The 14,748-nt window shown below is 38.8% G+C and overlaps 1 protein-coding gene across 13 annotated transcripts in view; it reads right to left on the minus strand.

Annotated features, from left to right (window-relative positions):
• Positions 1-14,748, minus strand: part of PSD3 (pleckstrin and Sec7 domain containing 3) — a 547,860-nt gene that overhangs the window by 104,551 nt on the left and 428,561 nt on the right. For 12 of the 13 annotated variants that reach the window (XM_055349507.2, XM_055349521.2, XM_031013674.3 and 9 more), the window contains one exon: positions 13,385-13,428. In XM_055349507.2, coding sequence (XP_055205482.2) covers positions 13,385-13,428 — 44 coding nt within the window. Of the gene's footprint in view, positions 1-827; positions 975-13,384; positions 13,429-14,748 lie in introns of those variants that run through there. The other variant, XM_055349519.2, reaches the window with a different exon arrangement.

Genomic DNA, 14,748 nt, shown 5'->3' on the forward strand with positions numbered 1-14,748 from the left:
AAATAACTTCCTTCAGTATTCTTGATCTGGCTAAATTTTCTCACCTTTAAAAAATATACATATATGTATAAATTATAATGTACGAGTACATAAATGCTCAGTGAAACAACTACTGTCTAAAATGCTCCTCATATATACATTAAAAATCATTCAGAAACTATATTTATTATATTTCATCTTGTATCATTCCTCATCAAACATCAAGCACTTAGCAATTGATATAGAGGATATAAGATTCTCTATCCTTAGCATACTAAGAAAAATGCTTTCTTTACATCCCAGCCTCCATAATTCTTTGCTCCTCAGTGATTCTAAAAATGCTTTAGGACAAGTAGGCTACTAACATAATCACATTCCATCTGCTCACCAACCTGTCTGCTCTGAATATTCTGAAGTTGAAGATAATGTGAAATGAAGATAACAATATTTGTAAAGTACATAACTTTCATCATATTTAGAAATATTTAAGCTTTTCACAATAAAACCCTTAAAATTTCTAAGTATCCATCTCAATCTCATTTTCAAGAGAGATGACACTTAGACATGAAGCAAAAAATGTATTGTCATTTTTTAAAAAAATTTGGCCTTTTAAAGCTAAAAACTGGGTGGCAAATCTTTCTAGTTTCCTACACACCTGAGTTCAGCTGAGAAAACAAGTACTTAAATCTTAAGTGTGAGCTCAGATTAAGTATGAGATATGCTTTAGGTTCTTCATAAAATTACATTTCACAGAGCCATATGAGAGAGCTGTCCTAGTCCATTTTGTGTTGCTAAAACAGAATTCCACTGGCTGAGTAGTTTATAACGAATGGAGACTTATTTCTTACAGTTCTGGAGGCTGGGAAGTCCAAAGTCAAGGGTCCTGAATCTGATGAGGGACTCGCTTGCTACATCATCCCATTGTGGAAGGTGCAAGGGCAAGAAAGTGTGAGAGAGCAAGAGGGCTATGAACTTGGTTTTATAAGAAACCCACTCCTGCAGTAACAACCTTAATCCATTCATAGCCTTCATGACCTCTTATGAGGTCATAAGCACCTCTTATGAAGCCTTGCCTAATGGTTGGGGGACATATTCAAACCATAGTATTCTGTCTGTGGCCTCTGAAATACATTCATTTCATCACAGTGACCCCAGTTTTAACTCTTTCTAGCACCAACTCAGAAGTCCGAAGTCCAAACTCTGACCTAAATCAGATATACGTCAATTTGAGGCATGATTCATCCTTAGGCAAATTTCCCACCAGCTGTGGGCCTGTGAAATCAAACAAGTTATCTACTTCAAATACTATGGTGAGACAGACATAGATGATCCCATTCCAAAAGGGAGAAATAGGCAAGAAAAAAGAATGAACAAAACCCAACTCCAAAACCAAATAGGGAAAACAACATTAAGACTTAAAGCTGGAGAACAGTTTCCTTTGATGTCCCAAATCCTGAGAACACTGGAATTGGGGTTGGGCCCCCAAGGCCTCAGGCAGCCCCAATCCTATGACTTCACTGGGCTCAGACCACCCAGCAGCTGTCATGGAATACCCCACATCTTTTGAAATCTAGGTAAAGAAAGCCATGCCTCTACAGCTCTTACATTCTGTGTGCCTGCAGAATTAGCACCACATGGATGCTGCTAAGGTTTATGGCTTGTATTTCCTAGAACAGTGGGCTAAGCTGTAGCTAGGCCGGCTTACACCACGGCTGGGGTAGCCAAGGAATGCTGTGCCAGAATGTGGGGAGCAGAGAACTGAGGGGGCTCTGGTGGAGAGCACCCTGGGCCCATTCCTTGAACCATTCTGCCCTCCTACACCTCTGGGGCTGTGATGGAATGGGCAGCCTCAAAGATCTCTGAAATGTTTTCAGGGGTCATTCTCCCATTGTCTTGATCTCTTGTATCCATAACAATATTTTTGCAAATGGTTGCTTGGCCACAACTGTGGTTTGCTTTCCCAAACATGCTTTATCATTCTTTGTAAGGCCAGGCTGAACATTTTCAAAATCTTTCTTCTGCTTCTCCTTTAATTATCGTTCTATCTTTAAGTCATTCCTCTCATATCTTACTGTATGTGGTTAAAAGTAGCTACTTAGCTCCATCAACATTTTGCTTTCAAATTTATTGCACCAGATATCTTAGCTCCTTGCTCATAAATTCTGCCTTCCCTAAAGCCCTTGGACAAGAATACAATTCAGCCAAGTTCTCTGTGACTTTAAAACAAGGACTGTCTTTACTCCACTTTCAAATACCTTGTTCTTCATTTCTACCTGAGACCTCATCAAAATGGACTTCACTATGCATGTTTCTACTAACATTCTAATTATGATCACTTAAATAATGTCTAAGAAGTCCCAGATGGTCCTTAAATTTCTTGTCTTCTCCTGAGCCCTCACCGAACTGCCCACAATGCTCCGTTTGCAGCAATCTAGGCTTTTTCTAGCATTCACTTCATAACTGTCCCAGCTTCTGTGGATTACCCAATTCCAAGGCCCCTTCCACATTTTCAGCTTATTGTTATAGCAACAGCCCTAATTCTCGGTACCAATCTTCTGTCGTAGTCTGTTTTGGGTTGCTATGACAGAATTCCACAAACTGCATAATTTAAAATGAACAGAGATTTATTTCTTACAGTATTGGAGGCTGGAAGTTCAAAGTCAAGTAAGGGGCCTGCATCTGGTGAGGGCCTCCTTGCTGGGGTCTTCTCTAACCCCCACCTGCTCTTTTGTGCTTTGCTGCCCTTCTCCTAGTAAGGCAGAAGGTCAAGAAAGTGCAAGAGAGCAAGTTGGGGATCACAGTTGCTTTTAAAACTAAACTACTCTCACGATAACTAACCCACTCCCTTGATAACATTAATCCATTAATTAGGGCAGAGACCTTTTCCCTTATGACCTAACAGTCTCTAATTAGGTGTTACCTCCTAACACTGCATTGAGGATTAAGTTTCTAGCACATGAACTCTGGGGACACGCTGACACCATAGCAAGAGTCTTCCTTAATTCTAACCACTGAAAATCTTTTTCCTTTAAATACCAAAATCCAGAAGATTAATCCATGTTCAATACCATTTTTAGCTAACAATTTTTTAAATTAAACATACTTTACTGTAGAAAACTCTAATAATCAATAGCTAACAAAATTAAGTGATCTCAATTCTTTAGTTCAATATTTCCTTCAAGTTAATGGTCAATTTTTCATAACTATGGCATTTCTGTTTCTTTTCTTACAGTCAGGGTGTCTTTGCTGAATATAAATAGAACAATCAAACCAATAATATCCTTTACATAACCACTATACATATATAGATTTAACCTTAGTTATTCTTCGTATAGATTGTCTTGTAAGTTTGTTATGCTAGTACTAACATTAGCATTATTATTTTACTAAGAGTCCAGCGTGACGCAGTATCTGCCATGTTAGGAATTTGAGTACAGTGAAACAGATAGCAATGACAATGAGAACATTAAATCTCATTCTAGAATTTCAGTGAGGTGTAATGAGCATCTAGAAACGTCATTTAATTGTATGAGCACCTCAAGTGGAGAACTGAGTTTTATTCCTTCTGTTTCTCCCAACAGTAAATGAATGCATTATTCCTTCTTTGTAGTCAAATATCTCGTGCAAATAATTTTATCAGTTTTTCCATGGTGAGTTGTCTCTACCTATGACCCTAAATGCCAAGCTCCCTACCTCTCTCTGCACACACTCAAATTAAATTTTTGGTTATATATTTAAAATATATGCTTTATCTATACCATTGTCCAGCTTAATATTTTACCGAGAGTCCAGTATGATGTAGTTTCTGCTATGTTAGGAATGTGAGTATAGTCCCATAGACAGCAATGACACTGAGAATGTTATTCTAGTATTTCCAGGGGCACAATAGCAACTTCTTCTTGCCTTAGTTTTCTTGTTAGTAACGATTGCCAACCTATAGATGGCTACATTGAAGTTTAAAATGAAAATTACTTTCGTTTTAAAGTTCCCTCATAAATGTCTTCATCCCAAATAACTTTTTCAAGCAAGAAAGCTTTCCTTCATTAATCTACGTCTACTATTAAGAAACACTACTCTGATTAACAATTTTATATATCTAGATTCACTAGGGATTAAGGATATACAGTTATTTAATGTAGTAAGTCATTGCAAAAAAGGAAATTACCATGAGTTGCCTTTTTGAAAGAAAACCAAATAATTTTATATCAAGGTAAAAAATATTTTAACTCAAATTAGGAAGAACTCTTTTCATTAGGATGTAAGTTCAATTCTAAAAAGTACACACAAGGAATTCCAACTTTTCTTCATGGCTGATTCTAATGTTGGCAAATAAACAAAATGAAGCATTACAACAAAAAAAAAATGAAAAACTTAAATGAAAGGCAACAAATTATATTGAAAAGTGTAAGGTGGTACAACTAAATCAGTCTAAACTAACAGAAAAACTCTTGGGTGAAAAGAAAACGATTCGTCCTTATGAGATTACCATCTCCCACAGAGAAACAACTGAGATTACATTTTAATTAATATGATTAATATGTATTATTACCTAAAATGAAATGAGAATCAATGCTGAGTTAAGTAAAATATGATAAGGGAATCAAATAATGAAAGTAAAAGAGCCCTAGAAGGCTTCTTTACTCGGAAAAAGAGTTTTCTTAAGAGTTCACAAAACAAAGAGACTTTGGAAGTACCAATTTCATATTTAGGCCACTGGGTTGAATGAACAATCAAGGTACCCACATAAAAAACAGGTAATAGTAATCCCATTGCCTCTATCATCCCCCAAGAATACACACATAGATGTACATGCACACACTCACACCTTCATGGGCAGTGTTAAACATAATGGCAAAGAAGTGGGAGGAAATCTTTGGAAAGTTTTCTCTACTTCCTAATTTCAGCAAATCAGCCAACAAAGAGGCAGCACTGATTTCCTGAAAAGACCAGTCATGATTTAAATCTGCAACAAGGAAATGAAAAGCCAAACTACAAACAGTTGGTATTTAAAACCACACTTTCTAAAGCTCAGGGCTATCATAACACACGACTGGAAGGACAGAAAGATATCAATGTGCTACCACCTCACCTAATTAGCCAGAACAATTTAATATGTGAGGGCAGATGGGAAATAGTTTCACTTATTAGCAAATACAGCAAATGTTTTAAACTGTTATTGTTATAAAATGAGTTGTAGGGCAATATGAAATTGCAGGAAAGATTATTCCACGATGCAAAGTTGTAAAATGCTTATCCAGAGTTAAAAAGAACAAATGTGCTAAACGACAAGCAAGGCCAATGCTGCTGTCACTAAAACACGGAGGGTGCACAAGTGCAGAGGGAATCCAGAAGTTCATTATTTAAAACTGTTTTTTTTTTTTTTTGCTGACTTTATTAAAATGAGCCAATACATGACTTTTTTTTTTTTTTAAACCAGGATAAGGGAGTGATATGGTTTGGATCTGTGTCCCCGCTCAAATCTCATGCCAGATTGTAATCCCAAATGTTGAAGGTGGGGCCTGGTGGGAGGTGGCTCGATCATAACAGCATTACCCCTTTTAGTACTGTTCTCATGATAGTGAGTGAGTGAGTTAAGTCATCATGAGATCTGGTTGTTTAAAGGTATGGGGCACCTGCCCCCTCTCTCTCTTCCTCTTGCTCCGGCCATGTGAAGTGCCAGCTCCCCCTTCACTTTCTGCTGTGATTTAAAGTTTCCTGAGGCCTCCCCAGAAGCTGAGCAGATGCCAGCACCATGCTTCCTGTGTAGCCTGCAGAACCATCAGCCAATTAAACTTCTTTTTACATAAATTACCCAGTCTCAGGTATCCTTTATGGCAGTGCCAGAATAAACGAATTCAGAAAAATGGGTCCCAAGAAGTGGGGCATTGCTATAAAAATACCTGAAAATGTAGCAGCAACTTTGGGAACTGGGTAATGGGCAGAGGTTGGAAGAGTGTGGATGGCTCAGAAGATGACAGGAAGATGAGGGAAAGTTTGAGACTTCCTAGAGGCTTCTTAAATTGTTGTGACCAAAATGCTGACAGTGATATGGACAATAAAGTCCAGGCTGTGGAGGTATCAGATGGCAATGAGGAACTTATTGGGAACTAAAGCAAAGGTTATGTTTGTTATGCGTAAGCAAAGAACTTGGAGGCACTGTGCCCCTGCCCTAGGGATCTGTGGAACTTTGAACTTGAGAGTGATGATTTAGGGTATCTGGCAGAAGAAATTTCTAAGCAGCAAAGCATTAAAGAAGTAACCTGGCTGCTTCTAACAACCTATGCTTATATATGCGAGCAAATAAATGACATAAAACTGGAACTTATATCTAAAAGTTTGGAAAATTTGCAGCCTGGCCATGTGAAAATTTGCAGCAGGCTGAAGAAATTTGCTTTACTAAAAGGCAGGCAAGTGCTGATAGCAAGAAAATGGGGAAAATGCCTCAAAGGCATTTCAGAGACCTTCGCAGCAGCCCCTCCTATCACAGCCCTGGAGGCTTAGGAGAGAAGAATGGTTTCATAGGCCAGTCCCAGGGAAGTTTCACTGCCCTATACTACTCCCTGCATCCCAGCCACTCTAGCCACAGCTGTGGCTAAAAGGGCCAAGGTACAGCTCAAGCTGCCACTCCAGAGAGTGTAAGCCATAAGCCTTGGTGACTTCCACATGGCGTTAAGCCTATGGGTATGCAGAATGCAAGAGTTAAGGCTTCGGAGCCTTTGCCTAGATATCAGAGAATGTATGGAAAAGCCTGGATATCCAGGCAGACATCTGCTGCAGGGGTGGAACCCTCTTGGAGAACCTCTACTAGGGGAGTGCAGAAGAGAAACATGGGGTTGGTGCCCCAACAAAGAGTCCCCAATGGGTCACTGCTTAGTGGAGCTGTGAGAAGAGGGCTACCATCCTCCAAACCCCAGAATGGTAGAGCCCCCAGCAGTTTGCACCCTGCACCTGGAAAAGCCATAGGCACTCAACGCCAGCCCATGAGAGCAACCGCAGGGACTGAACTCTGGAAAAGCCACAGGGGCAGAGCTGACCAAGGCCTTGGGAGCCCACTCCTCACACCAGTGTGCCCTGAATATAAGAAATGGAGTCAAAGCAGGTTATTATTGGAGCTTTAAAATTTAATGACTGTCCTGCCGGGGTTTCGGACTTGCGCAGTGCCTGTAGCCCCTTTCTTTTGGCTGCTTTCTTCCTTTTGGAACAGGAGTATTTAGCCAATGCCTGTACCCCCATTGTATCTTGGGAGTAACTAATTTGTTTTTAATTTTACAGGCTCATAGGCACAAGGGACTAGGCTTGTCTCAGATAAGAGTGAGTTAAGGCTGAAATGAGTTAAGACTTTGAGGGACTGTTGGGAAGGCATGACTGTATTTTGCAATGTGAGAAGGACATGAGATTTTAGAGGGGCCAGGGATGGCATGATATGGTTTGGATCTGTGCTCCCACACAAATCTAATGTTGAATTGTAATCCCCACTGTTGGAGGTGGGATCTGGCGGTAAGTGATTGGATCATAGGGGAAGATTTCCCCCTTTGGTGCTGTTCTCACGGTAGTGAGTAAGTTATTGTGAGATCTGGTTGTTTAAAAGTGTGGCACTTCCACCCCACCCGGCTCTGGCCATGTGAAGTGCTGACTCCCTCTTTGCCTCCTGTCATGACTGAAAGTTTCCTGAGGCTTCCCCAGAAGCTGAGCAGATGCTAGCATCATACTTCCTGTATGGCCTGCAGACTGTGAGCCAATTAAACCTCTTTTGTTTATAAATTACCCAGTCTTAAGTATTGCTTTATAGCATTCAAGAACAGACTAAAACAGGGAGATTTCTTACAATTTGTAAACACTGTTGTAGAAAGCAGCAATAAACATGAAACTCAAAGGATGAAAGAGAAGAACATTAATTTTCCTAATAGACAATACTGAACTTATTTTATTTTCCTATTTGTGTTAATTGTTGTATTTTCTGAAGATCCTCATGCAGATACATTTTAAACAATTCCAGCATAAGATATAAACTCCCATATCCACCTCAAGTCACCTCATCCTACGTCATCCCAATCACAAAGAGTAATTACTCATTTTGTTTATCACTTAGACTGGAAATTTTTTAAAGCCAAGAAAAATGCCTCAATGCCATGTATAGTTTTGTTCTCCCCAAATTATCAGCAGGATGCATGATGCAAGTAGTTCAACAAATAGATGCTTCACTAATAATGAACAATTGAGCAAAGCAACTTGGAAAGGCAAATGGTCATGGTCCTATACGACGTAGCAGAGACCTTCCACAAGTCAATTTGACTCACTGCACTCTTCATTACAATTTTTGTATTTTTATCTTTGTACAGTCCTCCCTCTCCCCTCAATCTCATGTTGTGTTCTCATTAGGCAAGGATCTGCGTCTTATTCATATTTGTATCTAGGGCACAGCACTGGGCCAGGCACAGGAGAAGCTGCATAGAGATTGCAGAATAGATGAATAAATAAATGATCCTTGCTACTAACTTAAGGAAAAACTCTAGTAATTCTACAAGCATTTAATGAGACTAGCAAATTAATACAACATTCTCTTAATGTGCACTGTATCAAAGGCTAGCACAGAAACATTCAGACTCAATCTCTGCTCTTCAAAGACTTTATAAGACGGGGTGGCTACAGAGATGCCAGGCAGCATGGTGGTGCCATAGGAGGCCATAACAGCTGGGAAAAATCCTGGCCTTCCCACCATACTGGACTTGGACCTATTGATGAACACTTCTTGACTTAATTTTCCTCACATATAAAGTAACAACAATGGACTACATAAGTACCTTTCAAAAAATTTTTCAAGAACATATACCTTAAAAATATTAAATAGAACCCTATACATATATTCAAAAGAGATAAAAGTGGAGCTGTTTTGATCAGTTGAACTAGGCATAATACTTAAGGAAGCAGAACTGGGTCCCCAACAATTTTCAGTCACACTCCCAGGTAAGGCCCCAAGACATCTCCCTGTAACCCAAGGTTACACTGAACGCAGTCAGAAAACCAATGATATAAAAACCTATAAGGTTTATAACAGTTATAACATTCTCCGGTTCTAACATTCAATAATTCTATCGTGATTTCCTCTAAGGTTCTAACATCCACATCAAGATGCCTCCTGCGCAAGTCTTCCATGCATTATCCTACAAACTTTGTAGCATCACCACCTTTCCTGTAACTATTTTCTAAACTACACATTGTAGGCTTATCTTTTAAGAAATGTGGTTCCTTCATTACCATTAACATCCTTTCTATAGCCTTTTATGGAGCCTTCATTACATATAAACACTATGATCAGCAACAGAGGAGATAAAGGGACAAATCCAGACATGTATCATTTCCTTAAAGAGCTTACAATCTAATGGCACATTACTACAAATAACCATAATGGGGTGTAGAAACTGCTGGTGTCATTAGATAAAGTAAAATGGAAGCTTAAGGCTGAGATCATACTTCTGGTTAGCAAGATCAGAAAAAACTTCAAGAAAACAGATGGAATAGGAGCTGGACTGTGAAGGATGATAGGCTTTGAACATAAAAGGATTATGGGACACAGGTTCCCAGGAGAGGTGACTTCACGAACATTGAATGGAGAACAAAATCAATTACTGGCAGAACGTGAAGGGCCTAATTAAAGTTTTACAGCACATAGGAACTTCACAGAGGTTAAAGTACAGGGAAGATTGGAGACAGAAGGACTTGTTGAGGAGGCAAACACTATAAATGCCTGAAAAACAAAAGAATGGCAGGAGTGAAGAGGAAAGATGCTGTTTGGAGCCATTTCTGCAGGGGTTCAAAGTGGTGGCGTGGGAGGGTGTCAAAGATGATGTAAAGGCTAAAATCCAGGTAAGCCGGAAACGCTGGTGTCATTAATAGAAATGGAGCACACACGACAAGTTTGGAGACAGACGATGAGCGCTAAGTGCCAGCAGAAACATCCTGCAGGAAAATGCAAACACTGAATTGAAACTTGGGAAAGAGGTCAGAGCTGTATATATATAGGAAGAATTTTTACAGAAATGGCAGAAGAAGTTTTAAGAGTGAATTGCAATTGCTGAGGAGGAGACTACATTGGAAGAAGACAATTCAAAGTGTCCATCTAACGCTAAGGGATAATATGAGGAAAATGGGTCAGAGAAAGTCTAGTTAGAGAAGTATGGGAGAAATGGGACAGTACAGTGTTATAAATAATAATATCCATGTACATATACTTTTATCAAGGAAAAAGCTTAGTGTTTTTTTTTTTTTTTTTTTTTGAGACCAAGTCTCACTCTGTCACCCAGGCTGGGGTATAGTGGCACAATCTCAGCTCGCTGCAACCTCTGCTTCTTGGGTTCAAGCAAGTCTCCTGCCTCAGCCTCCTGAGTAGCTAGGATTACAAGTGCACGCCACCACGCCCAGCTAATTTTTGTATTTTTAGTAGAGATGAGGTTTCACCATGTTGGCCAGGCTGGTCTCGAACTCCTGACCTCAAGTGATCCACGCTCCTCAGCCTCCCAAAGTGTTGGGATTACAGGCATGAGCCACCGTGCCCAGCTGCTTAGTTCCTTTTCTAAAGGATCACATACACTGATACATGTCAGTGTTCTCAGAAGTGTGTTCTAAATAAAAAGCACCAGTTTTAGTAGATGTTAAAAGGTGCTTTAAGATAAAAATAAGATTCACTGATTTAATAAATTGGGGTATTGGCCATTTATTTCCTACAGAAATTCAAGATGTACATCAGGTTTTTAAATTCAAATTTCTCCTGCAGAAATTCAAGATGTACGTTGATTGAACAGGCTGATAACAGAGAGATCTGTTTAATTTTGTTTGAGCTAGCATTTATTCCAAGACTTAGTTGACCCATAATCCCTTTGTTTTATATCTGCTTGATAGAGCAGTACTTCTTCCACAGGAGGAAACATTGAAATATGGCAAAACTCAGAAATTTACAGAATATTAGAACTAGAAAAAATACTTGTGATCATTTCATCCAATTCCTTCATTTTATAGGTGAAGATAGAAAGTTAATTATATGATAAGCACTATAGTGTCTTCTAATTCTTGACAACGTATAAAAATGTAGTCTATGTATATGCATATGAACAAGAGAGAAAAAGAAAAAAAGACAAAAAAAAAAAGAAATTGGGGCTTTGAAAGCTACAGCATCAGGCATCAATTGAAGAGCAACTTGCTTTATGTTCAGTGTTTTCGAACATTTCAGTGTCATCCTGAAGGTTACATGAGACTCAATAATTGCTCAGTCTTGCAAAAGAGGAAACTGAGGACTACAGGTTAACTTGGTCAGTGAACCAGCTATTACATGAAAAAGCTGTAATTCACACCAAAATTTACCTGACTCTGAAATCCAGGCTTCTGAACAAGATGCTCTGCTAACTTCACAAGAAGAAGCCAGTTACTGGGTAAACTCCCGCCCCTCCACCCTTGGGTAACACGCAAGATATAGCTTTCTTGCATCAAACTCCAACTACCTATAAATGAATAAATAAAATCTGCTGTAACAAATTCAAAAAAAAACCTAGATTTACAAAACAGATCCTCAAGAGTATATGTATTTGTTTTTTAAAATAACTTCATAAAAGAATCTTCAATGTATTCTCTTGCCCAGAGTGAATATGATGATGCCATTTTTATTTATTTTCTCTAGACTGCATGTTCTCCGTATGTCAGGGTGTCCTTTTTGCATTTCAGCAAGATTCTTACTATATCCTTCACAAAATTTTCCTATGAAAATTTTGTTCATGAGAAATAAGCCTAAAGAAGAATGATCACCTTTGATAGTAGACCATGAATTCTTAATGATCAGTTTTCCTTGAAATGGCACGCTGCCTTTAAATGAGTCTCATCATGAATATACATACAGACACATAAGCCATATATATATATATATACGCAAATATTAAAGTCTTAACTTTTGACTCCCTAACTTGCAATAGGATCATGACTCTAAAGTGAGTAGATGCAATTCAAGTGGTGCTGATACTTCAAAAATAAATTCCTGCACATTATATTTAATACATAGTCAACTACTAACCCATGTTCCTCCAACGTGCAGATAACAGAACAAGTTTTATCTCCCAAGTTATGATTCTGTAAACCCGAGTTCATTGTAGAGTGCTGTGTTAGGTCACGTGGTAAAACAATACTTATGAATACTTAGTAAAAATAAAAAATAAAAAATAAAATCCGCGAAGTTCTAATTACAAAAAACACATTTTGACCTAATTTCCTGGTAATGTGATTAAAAATTTCATATTCTTCCATAATAATTTTATAAAAATTAAAATTTTGAACTGCTATATTGATTAGGGAAATTTTAACAACAGTGGTATTGTTCTACGTAGACCTAGGTGTAGCTCATCTTTAATAGTATTTCTCAAAGTATGTACCCTGAAACACTATATTTTACTGTCAAAGAGAGTCAGGAAACATTACACATTCTATTCCTCTCTTGGGCACTGATAACACACATTGGCATTGGATAAGCTCCTAGAAGTTCTGAAGTTTAAAAAAAATAGCTTTATTCAATCCATCATCTCCCAAGCTTATTCCATTCAGAGAACCTTTTTTTGGTTGCTGTTGGTGTTTTGTGCTTAGTATCTATCAGTGTCCTAGTATGATTAGTACCATAGGAAATAAACCTGGAAAGCCATGATCTATGATGATAGGAAGGAGATAATTAAAATAAGTGGATGATACCAAAACCATTTGTATTACATTTTGGAATACACACTATTCATCAGCAGATTTTTCTTTTAGAATGTTACTTTTTAAAAGATAAATTTAAGGCCAGGCGCGGCCGCTCACTCCTGTAATCCCAGCACTTTGGGAGGCCGAGGCAGGCGGATCACGAGGTCAGGAGATCGAGACCATCCTGGCTAACACTGTGAAACCCCGTCTCTACTAAAAATGCAAAAAAAAAAAATTAGCTGGGAGTGGTGGTGGGCACCTGTAGTCCCAGCTACTCGGGAGGCTGAGGCAGGAGAATGGCGTGAACCCGGGAGGCGGAGCTTGCAGTGAGCCCAGATTGTGCCACTGCACTCCAGCCTGGGCGACAAAGCCAGACTCCACCTCAAAAAAAAAAAAAAAAAATTAAAAGACAATTAATTACCTACAGGTACAGCAACTATTTTAAAAGCGGAATAGGAACACACTGAGTACCAAAAAACCACAGGATACTCTGGGTTTACTTGTATAAAACCAAAATAGGTTTTACTTGTATCTGGGTTTACTTGTATAAAGCCAAAGTAGGTAAGACACTTGGTGTAAAATGAGAATTGGCAATGCATATTTAATCCTTCTCTAAGATCACTTCCAAGGCATAAAGACAGTAGGAAAAAAGTGAGTAGTTCATTATTAAAAGGCTGACGTCCAGCACACTTACACTGCCCATTCAAGCTTCTCATTCTTGATTGAGTTGTACAGAGCCTGTAAAGAGAGAAAATGAGATCAAATTATTCTTTCCATTCTGTTCCACGTTTTGAATTCAGCAAATGACCAAGTAATTCCTTCATAAAAGGATAGGCATGAAGCCCCCCTTGTCAGTCACCTTCGTTTTAGAAAGGTGAAGAATACATGGGGAGGCAAATGAGCATTGGGTGAACAACGAACGTTTCATGAAACAAAGAAACTTCCACAAAGTTAAAACTGTCTTTTATCAATAAGGCACAGTACTGTACTACATTTCATTATAGTAAAATATTAGGATGTGATTAAAATTACACTGTGCATGCTATTTCTCATATTGAAAATATGGTCTTGTAGTTTCACTCAGTTGGACAGCGGAGTACTGATACTTTTTTCTTTTCTTCTTTTTTTCAGACGGAGTCTCACTCCATTGCCCAGGCTGGAGTGCAACGGCACAATCTTGGCTCACTGCAACCTCTGCCTCCTGGGTTCAAGTGATTCTCTTGCTTCAGCCTCCCGAGTAGCTGGGATTACAGGCGTCTGCCACCACACCTGGCTAATTTTTGTATTTTTAGTAGAGACAGGGTTTCACCATGTTGGCCAGACTGGTCTTGAACTCCTGATCTCAGGTGATCCACCCGCCTCAGCCTCCCAAAGTGCTGGGATTAGAGGCATGAGCCACTGCACCTGGCTGCTTTTTTTTTTCGTTAATGAAAGAAATAGAATTGTTTTCATGGCAAATTAAAGAGTAAGAAACATGGTAGGGGGACTGAAGCCAGACATGGAAAAGCATCTTAGAATAGTTTTAGAGTTTCGATACCACTGACTTAAGCAGTTTTTATTATAAATGTAATATCCCAATTCTGCCTTACAGTTAAGTATTACATTGTGGGGTGTGTGTGGTTGTGGCAGATTGGATAAAAAGCTTCTTTAGACCCTTGGTAACAATAATGGTAAAGTCAGCACAAGACTGCCACCCTGATTCTCCCAGCTCTAGCATTACAAAGGTCCTTGTAGTCAGCTTGTTCCACTATACCAACTACCGAGAAACATTTTTTTTAAGAGACAGGGTCTTGCTGTGTTTCCCAGGCTGCAGTGCAGTGACTATTCACAATCATGATAATAGTACACAATAGCCTCAAACTCCAGGGCTCAAGTGATTCTCCTGCCTCAGCTTCCTGAACAGCTGGGACTACAGGCATATGCCACAGTGTCTAGCTTTACCTTTGAATTTTAAGTAAGATGTTGTAAGGAACACACAAATGCATTTCTAAGGTACAAAACCACAAGAGCAAATTATATTTAACAAAATAACGGTATGCATAACAATATTATGATGAT

Source organism: Gorilla gorilla, chromosome 7 (genome assembly GCF_029281585.2).
Source record: "Gorilla gorilla gorilla isolate KB3781 chromosome 7, NHGRI_mGorGor1-v2.1_pri, whole genome shotgun sequence".
Lineage (NCBI taxonomy): Eukaryota > Metazoa > Chordata > Mammalia > Primates > Hominidae > Gorilla > Gorilla gorilla.